This window comes from Budorcas taxicolor, chromosome 9, assembly GCF_023091745.1.
Source record: "Budorcas taxicolor isolate Tak-1 chromosome 9, Takin1.1, whole genome shotgun sequence".
NCBI lineage: Eukaryota > Metazoa > Chordata > Mammalia > Artiodactyla > Bovidae > Budorcas > Budorcas taxicolor.
Window position 1 is genome coordinate 68,008,530 of NC_068918.1, and position 13,004 is coordinate 68,021,533.

General features: G+C 35.9%; 1 protein-coding gene across 5 annotated transcripts in view; it reads right to left on the reverse strand.

The window, feature by feature from the left end:
- Positions 1-13,004, reverse strand: part of REPS1 (RALBP1 associated Eps domain containing 1) — an 88,797-nt gene that overhangs the window by 28,822 nt on the left and 46,971 nt on the right. For all 5 annotated transcript variants that reach the window (XM_052645476.1, XM_052645477.1, XM_052645475.1 and 2 more), the window contains exon 9: positions 1,636-1,757. In XM_052645476.1, the coding sequence (XP_052501436.1) occupies positions 1,636-1,757 (122 nt within the window). The remainder of the gene's footprint in view (positions 1-1,635; positions 1,758-13,004) is intronic.

Genomic DNA, 13,004 nt, shown 5'->3' on the forward strand with positions numbered 1-13,004 from the left:
AGAAAACTAAAATATAAATTCCATATACTAAGGAGATTTTAAAAAAGAAATATTATTAAAATGTGTAAAAAAAAATCAATATTAGTTTTAGTAGCATTTTTATTTTCTACACACAGTAAAAAAAAAAAGAAAGAAAAATTATGACATTCAGAACCTTATTAGCAAATACTACAAAATGAAACTTGCTAGGAATATTTAAGAAGAAAAAATGCACCTGCTTAAATCAGAGATCAAAGGATTTCCCTTCCTAATTTTTAATGATCACGTGATTTTATTTAGAATGAAGATGAACTGAATTGAACTTTTGAATTGAGATGCCTTAGAGTTACTTTTACTTATGAACTGACATTGATAAAAATACTTTTAAAATCTGACACTGCTTCTTAAAAATGACAGAAATTAATAAATGCAGCAAAAATAGTGCTTTCAAGAAACTGACCCTATTCTCTTATTATAAAGCCTCTCTACTAGTAAATTCTTTCAAGGCTTAAATTTTCCCTCCAGAAAAACACTCATATAAATTGTTTTATAACTGAGAGCACAACGGATGTATGTTATAATGTCTCAGAAATAGGTATCTGTGCTTATGTCATAAAGCAGCGGCAAGCACTTTAAATCTGCCAGTTACTTCTCTGTTTTTCAACTGTACAAAATTAACTGGTGTCTCTTAAACCCAATATTTTTCTGGCTTTAAAAGACATGGAAAACACAGAAGCTTAGAGGAGTTTCTTCCTGAAAGTCAAAAAACTTTTATATTTGTAGCACTATCTAAAAGTGATACAAAAAAACTGTAAGAAAAAATATATAGATATAACTTGTTCACAAAGAAGACTGCTCTAATAAGTTAAGCAGTGTTTTTCAATTAGAGATCTACAGAGCACTAAGGTTTAACAGAGGAGCCTCAGGGAGCGCTTTGTGGAGGCAGGGCCTCAGGTCCTCTTCCCTTATTCTAACCAGAGTGGTCCTACTTTCACTGTTTTATATAATTGAGTTCCAAAGTAATGGGGCAGAGGGGAAATGTGTCTCAAATTCTGTTTTGTATGCTGTGCTTGGTCTTACATAACATGGTCTTTATATAATGGTCTTTAACCAATGCATTTAACAGGGTTGAATCATTCCATTTTGTATTAAACAAAATAAATTACTACAAATAGCTTGGAATACTTTTTTCATGTGGAAAGCTGGTTGAGTGGCTTCTTATATCACTCCCAATGCTAAGATTCGAAATCTATTATCCCAGGCTTTCTTACAGGAATGAGAAGGCAGTGTGACACAAAGGGTGTGCTAGCTGACTGAATGTCAAAGGACTTGTGTTCAAACCTCAGCCCTTGTCCCTTACAGGCTGTAAGATATCTTGTCTAAGACATCTACCCTTTGACTGTTAAGTTCATGCACCTGCCTCATCTAAGGCAAAGGGTTTTAATAGGAATGAATGGTGGAAACTAAATGATAGTACATGTATGAAAAAGTACTTTGAAAACCTCAAAGAGTCATATAATTACAAGTATCTATCATAGTCACATTTGATATGGTCCATACGCATGCTGAAAGAGCTATAGGCTGAAAGTACCCTGCTTGGAACTTCTTACCTTAAAAAAGTGAACGTTAGTGAAAGAAAAGGGAAGCTTTGCTAACCTCACTGCTCTGATTCAGCTCAGGCCAAGTCTGGTTTAGTGACGGCATTGATGGAGACTTGCTTGGAGGAGCTTCTGCAGGAGAGCCTGAATAACCTACCTCACCTGGCTGATCCCCAACATCTGCAATTTAAAAATAGAGAAATTTTCTATAACAATATTTTAGTTCTGGAATAGTTATTCATAAAAACCTAACAGAAGATTTTCACAAGTAGGAATTTATCACCTGAATTTCCTTTTCTCACGTTCCCCAAACAAACATTTTAACAATTAATCAGGCAATATGTATTCCTGCTACTTATTGTATATCTGAAACCAGAGTCTTCCATGAAAAATAAAATCTAGTTAGAAATACACAGAGAAAGAATGTTCTACGTAGCAATTCAATAAGGTACTTGAATCTTCTTCTAATAGAGATGGATTTGTACCACTTCCCAAAGTGTACTTCCAGGAACATTAATCAGCAAGGCATTTTTAAAAATTAGGTTTTTTATTCAAATAAATCTGAGGATACCATAATTCTCTGTTGGATGTGTCCCCATGCAAGACCTAGAGCAAATAAGCTTTGTTTAAATCAGTCTTTCCCAAATATAAACTTTCTTAAAATCAGATAAAAATCTCTCAACATTCCCTTGGCATATACTTTAGGAAATGTTGATTTACACTAGTTCACTTGCATTTTCTCTATAAGTCTTCCCTGTAACCAAGAAGCAGCATATATTTTTAAGGCAGACAGCAAAAGGAGAGAAAGAACCCAGGTACGAGTAAAAAGCAAAGTCAATAAGCCCACATGAAACAAACTTATCGTTAGGCTCACTAGCATTTACAGACTTAACCGAGAGGACTACAAATCCATGACACAATTTCAAAGTGGTTTTTAAAGTATTATGTGATATCATGTCCTACTTTTAATTAGTTAAGGCCTCATCTAAGCTCTCTCTTAAACTGTAATTTTAAAATGGAAGAAAATTTCAATGGTAACTAAATTCTCATTCCAATCTTCCCAAGTTTTACATGGCTTTGAATATAATTCCTGTCTGCAAATCACATTAACTTTGCCAAATTAATGGAGTACACCTAATCTGTTTAGAACCTGTGTCAAAAAATATGATTCTAATATCCATCACTATCTTTTTGTTTGTGACCATGGGTAAGCTGAATAAAATAAACAGCACCTGGGTTTCTCCATCAGAAAGGAAGACACTTGCCATTTAATGTTAGTACTATATTTCAGATTCCTATAGAGACGGGAATAAAGTATAAAGGTATAAAGGTGCAGCGGGTCTAGCCCCTTGAGGCTGAGAACTGAAGTCAGTCACTCAAATAGTGAAGTATAGGTTTAACCTTTCAATCTATTCGTAAGTAAATCCTTCACACTTTAGTACTGAACACAGAACCTAATACTTACTAGGCACTCAAATATTTACTGAATGAGTTACTTTTTGTGATTCATTCATTTGTGATCTTCATTTAAATTCATTCTTTAGTGTTATTTCCCTAAAACCAGAGTTAACTACTGAGACTTTGAAAAGTTCTCAAAATTTTTCTTCACCTTATCGTGAAGAAAAGGTGAACATGATTACCTCGAAATATCAATACTTCCCTTTTACTCACCCTGACATTATTTCTTTATAAGTCAAATCACACTGCAAGTTCTAATCTATCATATTTTGATAAATTTTGGTTTTCAAAGATCAAGAGTTATTCAGCTTTCTTTCTTACTTCCATGCCTTCTCAATAAAAGTACCATAGTGATACAGAACCAGTAAGAGGCAGAAATGCTTTAAGTAACATTCTGTAAAGACTTTTTAACTCAAGGCTCTCAGAGAACAACTAATGAAAAAAATTATTTATGAGAAATAGTAGCAGCAAGTTCCTCTTGGAGACAGCTTGTGGTTTTCAGTCTGAACAAAAATCATGGACATTTTTTCCTATGGTAATAAAGGGAAAGGCAGTTGAAGGAGGATATGGCTATAGGTGTAACAGTTTACTGGAAGTGAAACTGTTAGAAGGATAGAGATTGCAGAAGTATCTTTAAAAGATCCCTCAAAGCAGGTATTAAAGAAATGAGAAACAGGGATGACTAATTTTCAAAAGAACCTATTCGAAAGTCATACTCCATTTTCACTTAAGCTCCGAATATCACCTTAGAGCACACGGGCCCTCATTTGACTGTCTAGATCTCTGTTTTCCTGTTAGTCCACTACTGAGAAACTCAGGGCCAGAGTGCATGCCGCTACCACTGCTGGGAAGTTCAGGTTTGGGATGGATTCTGGGTACCTCTCTAATTCACTGGTGTAAAGGTGCAGCGGGTCTAGCCCCTTGAGGCTGAGAACTGAAGTTAAGTCACTCAAATAATTACACTTCATAGTCATCCCAATACAGTTATTTCCCTAGAGTAGTAGTTCTTAAAATTGTGAACCATGGACTCCTGGGAACCCCCATGACTCTGCTAAGGGGTCTAAAAAGTCTATTATTTTTGTAATAGTAATAATGCTTTTTCCCCTGTGCTGGCACATGCACTGATGGTGCAAAAGCAATGGTGGGTAAAACTGCTAGCTTATCAGCAAAAATTAAGCCAGTGGCTCCTAAATACACTAGCAGTCATTGTGTTCTTTATGCCACGCATTCCAGTTAAAATACATAAAAATAAATAAACCAATAACTTCACTAAAGAATGTTAACAATTAAGTGGTAAGAATTATTAATTTTATTAAATTTCACCCAAAGACTCATTTTTAAAATACTCTGTATGATAAAATGGGAAACATATATAAAGTACTTCTCCATACTAAAGTGCAGTGGTTTTCTCATGGAAAACTCCTTGTGTTCAGTTGTTAGCTGAACAGGCCACTTTTTTCACTGAACACTATCATGCTTGAAAGAATAGTTGATAAAACTATATAATTATTCATACATGGTACAGCACAGATTTTCTCAAAAATGGATTAAGTGATCCTGTATTTAAAATAACTATTTTTAATATTCATTACCAATGACAAAGTTTGAACTTTTAAGTGAAAGTTGGAATTCTGGAAAATGTATACCATGTCTATAAGCTCAAGAGCTTCCCAGTACTTAAAAGACTTCTTTGATAAGATAGGTTGCAATATTAACAACTACACTTTTTGATATTTTACAATAAAACGTTCCAACATTTCAAAGAGCTGTATAACTCAATGAACTGATATTTTACAAATAATCAATGCATTATGTTATAAAACCATGAGTGGGTAAAAGATTCACTCAAAGTGCAAGACAGATCTATGTAACAGTACAAACAATTCATTAATATGGCTTCAGTTTTCACTGCAATTAATCTTTAAGAAATTACTATTTGTTGAATTTTGGGCTAGTACCAAAGAATATCCAAAATTATATGAAAATGGTCCTTCCTTTTCCTATGTGAGGCCAAATTTTCTTCATGGACCAAGAATTAGCTATCTTTTTCTATAAAAGGCCAGAGAGGGAATATGTAAGGCTTTGTAGGCTTTAAGGTCTCTGTTGCAACCACTCAAATATGCTACTGTGGTCAAAAGAAGCCACAGGCAATTCATAAAAGGATAGGCTTGGCTGTGTTTCAATAAAATTTTATTTTTGGATGCTGAAACTTGAATTTCATATATTTTCATGTGTGATAAATTTATTCTTTTTGGAAAACAAAAACCACTCTTTGCTTGTGGGTTATACAAAAACAGTAAACTGGCTCTGGTCTCAGGGCTTAAGTGTGCCAACTCCTGCTATACTTCAAAATAAAACACTCATCAGACTGAATGTAGAATGCAGACAGATGAGATCTAAGCTGTCTTCTATTAAACCAAATATTAAAGAGATTTGCAAAATTGTAAAACAATGCCACCCTTTTTGCAATACAGTTATTTTCCTTAAAATATCTATGCTAATATATAAGGAGTCTATTTTTATTTCAAAATAAAGAAGTATCTTTTTAAGTGTATCACTTTTAATTCCTAATAAAGTTACTATTGATAGATCTAATCTACAAAAACAGAGCTTTTCTGAGGGTCCACAAATTTTTTTAAGAATATAAAGGGATCCTAAGACAAAAAATTTTGAAAAAAATCACTGTCTTAGAAAATTCAAAAATTATCTCTGGAATAAATTAGCAAAATTGCCCATTGGTTCTTTCTTAATTTCGTACATAGAACAAATGGCAGTAGAAAAAGAGCAAATTACCTATGTTCTAGAAACTAACAGTCATGAGTTGGAGGGAGGCATTAAGTGTATAAATTAACTGCACCTCCTCCAACTTGGCTCCTTACAAATACTCCAACAAAGGGATTCACACCCATCCACAGGGTTAAGTCTTTAAGACTGTATTCTTATGGAGGCAGGGGTGTAGTTTTACTCTTACCTGAGGCAGTGTTCCAACCTAGCCTCCTGCTGGAACACTGTGCCAACCCTGCCTCCCTCCTGAGGGTTCTGCTCTGCCCCTGACATCATCAGAGCATCAGGGCTGAAAAAGAAGAGCATGAGCCTAAATTATTTGTTAAAGTCTACCCCAAAAGGGCTTTTATGCAGAAAGTATTCCCATGTATAAAAAAGTTTGTCTGGAAGACACAACCTAGTATGATCATACTGATGTACTATCAACCTACACTGAAAAGTTAGTAATAATAACATTAAAAATACAAGCCTTATTTTCAGGCTAACACTAGCAAATAAACAGTCAGTAGTTTTCATCCTTAGAGCCTCCATAGACTCCTAGAAGTTCCCCAGATTGAATTCAGTTCAGTTTACCTCCTGAACAAGCTCTTTCATGAAGAGCTTCAGTTTTATTCTAGGTTTATAACCTACCTAATCCAAATTTATCTTATTTTCCTAGTATTATACTCAATATACTAAAAAACTATTTCAAAAATGACTGCCAGATATTATTAATCTTTTAGAAATATATATATACTACCTGAAATCCTATGGTTTAAAACTTATTTTCAAGTAGCAAAACAAATCCAAGAAGAATTCTTCAGTCATGAAGGTTCAAGGTTCTAAGTTCATTTAACAGTTTCATCTAAGCAAAAGTAACTATATATTTTATTTATTTTAGGTGTAAATATTATCTGTACAATAAAAAAATTTTAATTTAAAAACGCAGGTTTCAATAAATTTTGAGTTTTCAAAAACAAACCTTATTAAATAGTACTTTTCTCATTCATATTTTTAAAAGACAGAGGCAAGAAATGCATATGCAGAAAGAAATTAAGGACTCAGTTTAAGATATGCTTTGCCTTGAATGATATTACATGGATCTAAAAACTAAGCACTAGTTCCAAAATTAGTTCCACTTCTCCCTGATACTCCACAAATGGAAACCTATTCAGTAAGCAGATCTTAAGAAGGACTCAATTTTGGATTAAAACCAAAGATTTTTACTTCTAAAACTGAAGTAAAGACATGTCCAACAAGGTTTGAAAAGAATAAAACATTTACCCCAAATACTAATTAAACTGCACTTGTCTCTCGCTCTCTTTTTTTTTGCAGTATTTATCAATATTTTATAGCAAATACTGTTTTGACTGAGCTATTATACTTCAAAGAAAACTACCTACAGATACACGGGAGATTTCCATTGTCTAAGGATACCTAAAAATGGAAAAAGCCCATTTAAAGCTAATCCAATTAAAATAAGGACTCAAGTTTCATAAACAGAAAAAAACCAACTAAACTGGGGCTTTATCTTTAAGACTAACATAGAAAATGAGTATAAAGAGTAAAAGATGTTAAAAAATTTGGGGTGAAATTTGCTGGCACAATTAATAAAAGCAAGAATTCAGTAGTGTGCATTGTTACTGAGGGCCTATAAGTAAATACAGTAAACAAAGATACAGTATTGTGCAAGGAGATGAGGCTCCCATTTATTTGCATGGAGCTCTCATCCTAACAGAGCAAGACAGACATCCTTCACTTCATTTTGACTTTCACAACACAATCATCAAGATAAAATCTCATTTCTGCAAAAATAATTAAGGGTATCATTAAATATTCCCAAGACTCTTATTACATCTACTGTATTTAAACCATAATCTTGTAAAGCCCACAGTGTCATTCTTGCAGAGATTTTCTCCTTTAAGTATGAGCTAGCCTTGTTTGTCACTTTTCTGTGACAAACAGAGAAGTGTTTGTCAATTTCTGCCAGGAATTTGAGGAGGCTAAGTACTTTTTCCAATTTCATTAAGTGGTGCCCCTTTGCCAGTATTTGCAGTTGTTCTGATTCATCAATTCCAATACCCCACTATCTGAAAAGAATGACACCATTAAGAATGTATACAGATATGGGGTGAGGTGTGCTTGAGAACGAATTCCTTAGGTGTAGTGGTAATGGTGAATATTGTGCCTATTTCCATTATTTTTATCTTTGCAACTAAAGGCACCTGGAGAGCAAATTTTCCAAAACAAAGATTCAACTTTCTTTGTATAAAACAAAGATATGTGTTGTTGTTGTTTTTTTCCCAGCACCATTTTAAAGGTAAAGCCAGGAAATTATCTGAAAATTCCATCAATATGAAGCTGGTTGAATGAAGGAACATTATTACGTATGACAAAGAATGTGACAATTCTACATGTAATAAAGTACAGAGATGTCCAACATTATTAGAAAAAAATTCACGCATGTATAGTGTGATTGCACTTGTATAAAAACAGCTGCATGTGTTATTTCTGTAGGCTTTTATATGTTAAATTTTCTGGGTGAAAAAAACTTAACAGTAATCAACCTAGTCTCAAGTATGGCTTTTTGGCAAATTACTCATAAATAAAAAGTCTCTGGCTTTAAAAACATTCATGTTAAGTACCACTAGGAGCTTGGAGACCTATGCTATGTATCATATTAAGAACAATGAAATACACTCAATCTTACTGCTTAAAGAAGTGATTATGGAGAAGGACACAGAATAGTGAACAAATTCCTTTCTGTCTTTGAGCATCTCAACCAGATACTACCAAGGTACTCATGTGAGCAGTGTGGCGTGAAGACAGGAAACGGTTTTAAAAAACAAGTGGTTCAGTCATTTGGGCATTTCAAAAATGTGAACGCCTACTTATATACTTAATTTGCACCCTGTTAGACACCATGAACAAGACAGATCTGGTTACTACCTGCCCAGGAACCTCTAAGCTAGTTTAAGAGCCTGATCAAATGATCATAAAATATATACATAAAATAGCAATTGTGCTAAAAAGATGATTCTTTGGAAACTGAGTCATGGAGTTTTAAGATACATAGCAACTTAACATGCTTTCTTTTTTCTTTAAGATACAGTTGTGGTAGGCTAGCACTATAACCTTAATCTTTTTTCAAGTGAGGTGTATAAATTGGGAGACTGGGAATTGACACATATATGATACTATATATATAAAATAGGTTACTAATAAGAACCTACTGCACAGCATTGAATATTCATTGGAAGGACTAACGCTTAAGTTGAAGCTCCAATACTTTCAGGCACCTGGTGCGAAGAGCCAACTCACTGGAAATGACCCTGAGTCTGGGAAATATTGAGGGCAGAAGAAGAAGTGGGCAGTGGCAGAGGATGAGAGGATTAGACAGCATCACTGACTCAATGGACAGGCATTTGAGCCAACTGTGGGAGATAGTGAAGGACAGACGAGCCTAGTACGCTGCAGTCTGTGGGGTCACAGAGTCAGACGTGACTTAGCAACTTAACAGTAAGAACTGCATTGCCAAATTCAGAGATGTTCAATGGTAAATATTTTAATTCAGGTCCACACAAGTACTTCTACCTATGAGCCTTAGAGTTTTCTGGTTTATCTGGTATTTGTGCTTAGTCGCTCAGTCGTGTCTGACTCTTTGCGACCCCATGGACTGTAGCCCACCAGGCTCCTCTGTCCATGGAATTCTCCGGGCAAGAATACTGGAGTGAGTTGCCATGCCCTTCTCCAGGGGATTTTTCCAAACCAGGTCTCCCACATTGCAGGCAGATTCTTTACCATCTGAGCCACCAGAGAAGCCATCTGATATTTAATCCTATAAATCTGTCCAAATGACTTTGGATAAAATACATATTTATCCCACCTACGTTTGCACGCCTACAAGCAACTGTAACTTGTCATCATTGTTCATCATCTACCTTTCTATAAGAGTTTTTTAAATTATAAATACAGAATACTTGTGGAGCTAATGGCTCAGTGGTGAAGAATCTGCCTGCCAATGCAGGAGACTTGGGGTTTCAATCCCTGGGTCAGGAAGATCCTCTGGAGTAGGAAATGGGAATCCATTCCAGTGTCCTTGCCTGAGAAAGTCCATGGAGAGAGGAGCCTGGCAGAGTCCAGTCCATGGGGTTGCAAAAGAGTTAGATATGACTTAGCAACTAAACAAAATAACAAAACATCATAAACTTATGACAACAAATGATTTTATTTTCAAAGATATAAATGTTAAGAAAAATATTTTACTTTAAAAATGGCACATATTTAGCATAATAATGCAGAGTACATCATGGGAAACGCTGGGCTAGAAGAAGCACAAGCTGGAATCAAGATTGCCAGGAGAAATATCAGTAACCTCAGATATGCAGATGACACCACCCTTATGGCAGAAAGCGAAGAACTAAAGAGTCTCTTGATGAAAGTGAAAGAGGAGAGTGAAAAAGTTGGCTTAAAGCTCAACATTCAGAAAACTAAGATCATGGCATCCAATCCCATCACTTCATGGGAAACAGATGGGGAAACAATGGAAACAGTGGCTGACGTTATTTTTCTGGGCTCCAAAATCACTGCAGATGGTTGATTGCAGCCATGAAATTAAAAGACGCTTACTCCTTGGAAGGAACATTATGACCAACCTAGACAGCATATTAAAAAGCAGAGACATTACTCTGTCAACAAAGGTCCGTCTCATCAAGGCTGTGGTTTTTCCAGTGGTCATGTGTGGATGTGAGAGTTGGACTATAAAGAAAGCTGAGCGCCGAAGAATTGATGCTTTTGAACTATGGTTGGAGAAGACTCTTGAGAGCCCCTTGGACTGCAAGGAGATCCAATCAGTCCATCAGTCCTGGGTGTTCATTGGAAGGAATGATGTTGAAACTGCAATACTTTGGCCATTTGATGTGAAGAGCTGACTCATTTGAAAAAACCCTGATGCTGGGAAAGATTGAGGGCAGGAGGAGAAGGGGACAACAGAGAATGAGATGGTTGGATGGCATCACTGACTCAATGGACATGGGTTTGGGTGGACTCTGGGAGTCGGTGATGAACAGGGAGGCCTGGCGTGCTGCAGTTCATGGGGTCGCAAAGAGTCAGACATGACTGAGTGACTGAACCGAACTGAACTCAGTAATTATTTACTGAGCTACTTAGTGCTTGCTTGCAAAGTGCAAGGTCCTGAGGATACTAAAAATGAGTATGGTCATTTCCAGTTTTTTAAGGTGCTCAGAATGTTGTAGCAGAAAGAAGAGAACAAAAGAACAGGATTCAGCATAATGTGTGCCGAAATTAACAGCAACGTAGGATATGCTTCGAAAGATCAGAGAAGACAGAAACCACCTATGCCTGTAAGTCACAAAGACTCCACAGAAGGGATATTTATGATAAGTTCTCAGGTCAGCCAAAAGAAAGTATTTAGGTATTTCTCCTTTAATTGGGAACTTCTAAAAACACAGCTATTTAAAAATGGTTTTTAAATATATTGATTGCATCAGTGTCACACAATTCCTATATTTCAAGGGACTTTGTGTCATATAAATCTCAGGCTTACAATAGGTAAGAGAAAAAAGATTAAATGGTTCTTCCCACCTCCAAACAGAACTCCAAATTTATCATTTATAAGTAGGCAAAGCAGATTTTAATCTAATATTGTGTGGTCAAAACATTTACAATAAATGTGATTGGAAAACCATATAATATTTATTAGAATTGGAAAAAACTGAGTCTTTGACACCTTTAAAATTATAGTTAGAGCAATAGTGTATAGATACACGCAGGCAAAACACCAGAGTGTCTCTGTGCTAAACAAATCCAGCAGACGTAAAAAGACAAATGCCCAGGAAAGAACTTCTTGAATCATCAGTCTTAAAACTCCATCAGATCAACATGACAAAGAATAAGATTTTATTTAAATTAAAGAAAGAAAAAAAAGACTCCATTGCCAAAACGTGAAAGCCAGATTTCACCTATCTGAATCCAACAGTTAATAAGACCACAGAAGTCTCCAGAAAATGACATACAACAGAATAAGTCTGACTCATTTCTTGTTAGTACACTACCAGTTTTTACAAAATTAAAGTCATAGAAAATCTCTACATACAAGGTTCAATTTATAAATCAATGATACAGCAAGTCTGTAGCTACCACAACTGTTTCCCTTCTGGCTTACCTAACAAATACGCTAAACAAAGAAGTAGTTTTTATCTATTTCTTAATTATGCTAAAGCTGAAGCTCCAGTACTTCGGACACCTCATAGGAAGAGTTGACTCATTGGAAAAGACTCTGATGCTGGGAGGGATTGGGGGCAGGAGGAGAAGGGAACGACCCAGGATGAGATGGCTGGATGGCATCACCCACTCGATGGACGTGAGTCTGAGTGAACTCCGGGAGATGGTGATGGACAGGGAGGCCTGGCGTGCTGCGATTCATGCGGTCACAAAGAGTCGGACACGACTGAGCGACTGAACTGAACTGAACTGAACTGAAAGCAAAGTTATCTAACAAAAACACTTAGCTTTCAGCTCAAGTTAGAGGGTGAAGTGAAATCGCTCAGTCGTGTCTGACTCTTTGCAACCCCATGGACTGTAGCCTACCAGGCTCCTCTGTCCATGGGATTTTCCAGGCAATAGTACTGGAGTGGATGGATTGCCATATCCTTCTCCAGGGGATCTTCCCGACCCAGGGATCAAACTCGGGTCTCCCACATTGTAGACAGTCACTTTACCATCTGAGCCACCAGGGAAGTGAGCAGTTAGAGGGTAACTGATACCAAATAACTACCTGAAATGATCAGGAAAATCCTGGGATTCTCACAGCACAGTGTTTGTAAAAAACTGAAACCAAGAGTAAATTATTTAATCAACCTATTGGTTGGTAATAAGTTAGGATACAATTCAGTCTTAAAATAGGTAAAATTCACATTTCAGGTGGAGAAACAGATGAAAAAACAGAGTAAATGGTTAGAACTTGCCCAAGGTCAGAGAGTAATTAACAAACTAGAAGCACACTCAGGTTCTTAACTCCAAGGAGACTTGTTCTCTTCTGGACAGTAATGACGTGTATGTGGTTCCTTCCATATAATTTAGAAAAAGAAGTCAGATCATTTCATTTTTGAGTTAAACAGAAGTTGCCCTTTTAAGAGCCAAATTCTGTTCTATCTTCTTAAAACTATAAAATTCCTTCCAACATAA